Source organism: Lipotes vexillifer, unplaced genomic scaffold (genome assembly GCF_000442215.2).
Source record: "Lipotes vexillifer unplaced genomic scaffold, Lipotes_vexillifer_v1.1 scaffold422, whole genome shotgun sequence".
In the NCBI taxonomy this organism is placed as follows: domain Eukaryota; kingdom Metazoa; phylum Chordata; class Mammalia; order Artiodactyla; family Lipotidae; genus Lipotes; species Lipotes vexillifer.
This window is the reverse complement of record NW_006779087.1, coordinates 1,161,994-1,167,831: the sequence shown is the minus strand read 5'-3', so window position 1 is coordinate 1,167,831 and position 5,838 is coordinate 1,161,994. Positions and strand designations below refer to the sequence as shown.

Genomic DNA, 5,838 nt, shown 5'->3' with positions numbered 1-5,838 from the left:
TCCGCCGCAGCCTACAGGCCCGGCCTGGCCCCCTCCTCCCCCCATCTCCCGCCCCCCTCCCTGCGTCTGGATGGTACGGTCCGGTCCTCCTGGCCCGGCTGCAGTGGATGTTGCTAGAACGCCCGGCGTGGCCCCCTCCTCCCCCCATCTCCCGCCCCCCTCCCTGCGTCTGGATGGTACGGTCCGGTCCTCCTGGCCCGGCTGCAGTGGATGTTGCTAGAACCCACGCGGAGGAAGGAAGAGACGCAGGCAGGCTGCGGTGACCCAAGCGGCCGCCCGTGCCTCAGGGACCCCTTCCCGGAGAGACTGCACCATGACACAGGGAAAGGTATCGGCATCTCCCCCACCTGCATCATCCTCCATCCTCTGGTTCCCCCATCTCCCTGTCATCCTAAGCAAACTCTCAGGACCACTGTAAGCATCCTCCCTTGGCTCTTATGCGAAGGTCCTGCGTGGTCCTTGCTGAAGTCAGAGGCCCAAAAGGCCTGTTTCAAGGAATGGGTTGTGGCCTCTTCCTGCCCACCAGGCTCACCTCTCCTCCCATCTACATTCCATCAATTGCTTTGGCATCACGGGAGCCTTCACATACGCCCATGTCCCCTTAAGGAGTCAGCTTAGGCGTCTGGTGTGTGTGTGTGTGTGTGTGTGTGTGCGCGCACACGCATCCCCAGGGTGAGCCCTGAGGGGCAGTCCCTGTAGGGCACCCCCACTCTGTCCAATCCCAACCCCAACCATATTATACTCATCTTTTACACCCTCCACAGAACCCCCACCACCACCAAACTCCCTGTCATTATTCCATATCTGGATACAGCCCCTGTGGTTGGGGGGGTTCCTATGGCAACCCTGCTTCAGGATGTTCTAATTTTTGTTTTCGCTTTGGCCAGACATAGGACTGAATGGGATTGGATAAAACATCTTCTCTTTTTGTTCCTGTTTTAGGCCTGAAGTGTAGGGGAGGGGCTGGGGCAGAGACTTGGCTGGCCTAATAGGGTTATGTAACATCAATAGCCTGTGGAATTACACAACCACCAGGGCCTGGGGCAAAGAAGGAGGGTCCTCTGGCCCTCTGCTTGGGGGTGCTAAGGATTGGGCAGAGAAAACAGAAGAAGGGCCTCCCTTCCACTCCCCCTTCTTTTCTCAGAGATGAGCCTCAGAGCCAATGGCATCTTTCCTGGGCTCTCAGACCCTTCTTTCACTGTTTTTTAAGCTCATCAGGCCTCAAAATGATGTCATTGGATGATACCACCTTGTGCCATTTGGACAGACTTCACTTGGTAATGCTGGATGCTGGGGGTCCAGGGCCTAGGGTCAGCAGGGTGGTTGTTGGTGAGGAGGACCAATCTGGACCGGGCTGAGGTCAAAGGTGATAATCCTTTTCCCAGGCACAAGCCCTGGGTCTGGGCTCAGAGAACCTTGGTTCAGGTGGGCTGAAATGGATTCTCCCGGGCATGACCCTTCTGATCTGGGTGATGAAGGGGGCTGGGGAGTGGGAGGGATGAGCCCGGGCCCTACTCCCACAGACCTGGGTTCTGAGGCCCTTCCCTAAGGACGCAGGGGTGGGGTTCACCATGGTGAAAATGAAGAGCTCCCCGCTCTGCGGATTCTCTCCCTCCATTTCCCACCTCCACCTCCACCAGTCACTTTGCTGACGCTGCTTCCTGTCCTCAGGTGAATGTATTGCCCCTGCCTCCTCTGCCCCTCACCCCCAGCTTGCTCCCAGGCTTTCTGATGATGGAAAAGGCCCCTCCAGTTCAGTCAGCCTCAGGGCTGGATGGAAGCAGACACCTTCCGGTGCTTGTTCATCTCTGGGCTGCCTCAGCTGGACGCTGCCCGCAGAGAAGGAACTTTGCAGCCTTCCTCAGTGGCCCTGCAGGTTTAACTCATTCTTCTTGGAACCAGACCTAAATCCCGTTTGTTTTCTGAGGTTCAGTCCTTTTGGTGACGTTTCAGTTTTCATACCATCCCCGCCTCCCCAATCTTCCCTTCCCTGGTGGCATCATTCAGGCCCTCCCAGCCCCTATCTTCTCACCAAAGCTAAACTTGCACATTGTGGAACCAGGGCCATATCTGAGTGTAAATAGACTTGAATTTTCAACCTGCCATGGGATATTTCCCACTGGGCCTCGGTTTCCTCATCTGTAAGATGAAGGAAGGGGCTGAATGAAGAGGTGCTTTCCCTTCCATCAGTGACAGTCAGATTCTGTTCTGGTTTGAGGGAGAGGCTGAGGTTCCAATAGCATGAGGCCAAAATGGACTCTTAGGCAGGGGCCTCTTGCCCCTCCGCCCCCCTGCAGCCCCCATTCCTCTTCCTCTTTTTTTTTTTTTTTCTTTGTCTGCGCTGCCCACAGCATGCGGGATCTTAGTTCCCTGACCAGGGATTGAACCCGTGCCCCCTGCAGAAGCATGGAGTCTTCACCACTGGACTGCCAGGGATGTCCCCCTCTTCCTCTTTTTTCCCCTCTCCTCTCCCCTTTCTGTTTCCCTGCTCTCCCATCCCCACCCTCCTTGGTCATCTCCAGCCCAGCAGAAGGAGGTCAGCCCCAGTGGACGGTACCTGGGCTCTGCAGCCCAGTGGGCCATGTGTGGCTCTGAGTCATTCTGATCCTCAGTTCCTTCATTTAAAAACAGGGATCAAAATACAACGAGCAAGGTAGCAGGGAAATTCAATGAGAGGACCTTTCATTCAGTAATACTTTTAAGGGCCTACTACTCTGTGCCAGGCCCTTCCCTGGACCCCAGGGAAATGGTGGAACCATATAGCACCAGTCCCTGCCCCGGGGGACGGTGTCCACCAATGGTGGGTTCTCCTAAGAATTTTCTCCATCCTCAGTTCTTATCCCAGCTCCAGTGTGTGCCCCTGGCCAGCCCTGACTCCCCTGGAGCTCAGTTCTCCCATCTGTAAAATAGGGAGATTCTTTTTTTTCCAGATTTATTGGGGTATAATTGACAAATAGAAATTGTATATATCTAAGGTGTGTGATATTTTGATATACATATAACTTGAGGAATGATTACCACAATCAAGCTAGTTAACACGTCCGTCACTTCACATAGTTACCTTCTGTGTGTGTGTGCATGTGTGGCAAGAACACTTATGATCTACCCTCTCAGCAAATTTCAAGTACACAATACAGTATTGTTAACTATAGTCACCAGGCTGTAATTAGATCTCCAGAACTTTTTCATCGTGCATAACTGAAACTTTGTGCCCTTTGACCAGTGTCTCCCCATTCCCCCCACCCCCCAGACCCTGGCAACCACCATTCTACTCTGTGCTTCTATGAGTTCGACAATTTTAGATTCCTCATATAAGTGAGATCCTGCAGTTTTTGTCTTTCTGTGCCTGGCTTATTTCACTTAGCATGATGTCCTCCAGGTTCACCCATGTTGTTGCAAATGACAGGAATTCCTTCTTTTTTTAAGGCTGAATAATATTCCATTGTATATATACCCCACATAAAATAGGGAGGTTCTTGTCTGCACCACTGCCGTTCCTAGTGCAGGTGAGAAAGTACCCATGGAAGTTCCAGAAATTGAGGGGCTGGGGAAGAGGACTTAGAAGGTGCCCTGTCCCTGGTGACTGTCTCTCTCTGCCTCTACTCCACAGCTCTCTGTGGCTAACAAGGCCCCCGGGACAGAGGGGCAGCAGCAGGCGAATGGTGAGAAGGAGGCTCCAGCAGTGCCTTCGGCCCCACCCTCCTACGAGGAGGCCACCTCTGGGGAGGGGCTGAAGGCAGGAGTCTTCCCGCCAGCCCCCTCGGCTGTGCCTCTCCACCCCAGCTGGGCCTATGTGGACCCTAGTAAGTCTCTCAGTTCCTGGAGGCTGGAGCATCAGGGGGAGTGGTGGGCCCAGATGGAAAACCTGCATAGGAAGAGGTTGCCCGGAGATAGACGCACTGTGTGGTTGTTGTATGAGGCTCTGATGTCAAAGGTTTGGGATTTGGAGGACTGTTCTGAGGGTAGGTCACGGAGAACTCCATGAATAAGGGCTGATAGAGTTTCTGCAGGCATAGTTCTCTTGGATGGGGAAGAGGGGCTTTTTCAAGCTAGGACAAAAAGAGGGGACAGATGGGGGAGAAAAACCAGGGGCTGTCCTAGAAGAAAGGGATGCAGAGAGGGAGTGAGAGAGGTCAGAGTGGACACAGGAAAGAGCAGTACGAGGCTGCAGCTAACTGTGGCCTCAGCTGGGGCTGGCTCCCTGTGAGTGTGGGTGCAGTTTGCTGACATGCTGGCTGATCTGAAACCTGTCCCCGTGGAGGCCCCAGGGTTGTTTAGGGCAGGGGCCTGAGGATCCACTTCACCCATCACTCTCCTTGTCTCTCTACCCTCCCCCAGGCCTTAACTGGGGGCAGGAGAGCATGATGTGGGGAAGGTGTGTGGATGCCAGCCTTAGCGTCCCTCATGGCCCGACCCACCCGGGCTGACGCCAGCTCCTTGCAGACTAAGAATCGGGCTGGTAGGGGCCCCTCTGTTCGGTGTGGCAGCCTGTGAGAGCTTTGCCTCAGGGCTGGGAACGTACAGCTCCCGCAAGCTGCAAGGAAGTCTTCCTCGGCCCCCTCGACCCCCTCCCCCACCTTGTCACCCCACCCCCACCCCCAGCAGAATTCTAGAAGGGATCCTGGGGACAATGCCTCAGACAGGCTCTACTCACAAGGAGCGGCCACCATGGTCCACACCTCCCACCACAAAGCCCCTCTGCCCAGACCCAAGCAGACCCACCCCACCGTGATCTACTGGAGGGCCTTTGAAGGTCTGGTGTTCATGGGAGCCCTTCCTCCTGCCGCTGACACCCACAGGACTGCTTTTTCTCTCCTTTTCTCCCCGTCTGTGGCCTGGCCATTTGGGCTTTGGTGGGGGACGTGGACAGAACATGAAGGAGTGAAGGATAAGAGGTTTAGGGTCTCCAAGCCCCAGGTTGGCAGTGGGTCCACCTCCCTCCACCTTCCTCATTTCCCATATCCTGGTTGCCAGGACTGGCTGCCTTAAGGAATGTTTTCCAACGAACTGTCAGGGCAGAGGAAGGCAGCTCATTTCAGTCAGCATGTGACAAACATTTACTAAGCACCAGGCACCGTGTCTGGCCCTGAGCTAATTTCTGGGGATGCATTGATTTGCAAGCCCTTCTCTCACAGAGCTGACAGTGTAGACAAGTAAATGGATGATTACCACATGGTGAAAGGCAGTGATGGAGGCCTTGGCAGTTCAGCTACCCCACCTGACAGTCAGGGAAGACTTCCTGGAGGAAGGGGTATCCATGAGGGGAGTCCTGAAGGATGGCATGTATTAGCTTGGTGAAGAGGTGGGAAAATGAGTGTCCAAGGCTGAAAGAAAGAACGTGCAGGGGCCCAGAGGCAAGAGAGCACATTGCTGAAAAAAATATAGTCAGGCTGGAGAAAAGTAGTAGGGAGTAGTGTGCAGTGGGGCTGGAGGACTCATGGGAGGCTGAGGAGGCTTTGTTAAGGAACTTGAACTTGAGTAGAAGGCAGTGAGGAGCCATCAAAGAATTTGAAGCGGGACAGTGCCGAGGTCAGATTTGAAAGGTCAAGACAGGCTCTTGCTGTGGAGGGGAAAGTCATGGAGAACTTGCAGGGATGGTGGAGAGCAGAGCGGACACATTTGAGGCCTTAGGAATGACCCAGACGAGGGATGAAAGAGAGAGGGTGGTGTCGTCAGCATCAGGCACAGAGCTTTCACTTTTATCCGTTTCATCCCCATGAGGTGGGTATCACCAACCCATATCACGGAAGAGACAAAGAAGGCTGGTGCCTTGCTTAAGGTCACACAGCTAGTCAGTCTTGGGGAGTGATCCACGTGTTTGCTTACAGAGCCCATGCT

At 54.3% G+C, this 5,838-nt stretch overlaps 1 protein-coding gene across 1 annotated transcript in view; it reads left to right on the top strand.

Moving 5' to 3' along the window:
* The first annotated feature begins 224 nt into the window (after window positions 1–224).
* The window catches only part of FAIM2 (Fas apoptotic inhibitory molecule 2), a 29,853-nt gene continuing 24,239 nt past the window's right edge, over window positions 225–5,838 (top strand). Inside the window, exons 1-2 of the mRNA XM_007452277.1 lie at window positions 225–328; window positions 3,611–3,803. Of these exons, the coding sequence (XP_007452339.1) occupies window positions 314–328; window positions 3,611–3,803 (208 nt within the window). The 5' untranslated portion in view covers window positions 225–313. The remainder of the gene's footprint in view (window positions 329–3,610; window positions 3,804–5,838) is intronic.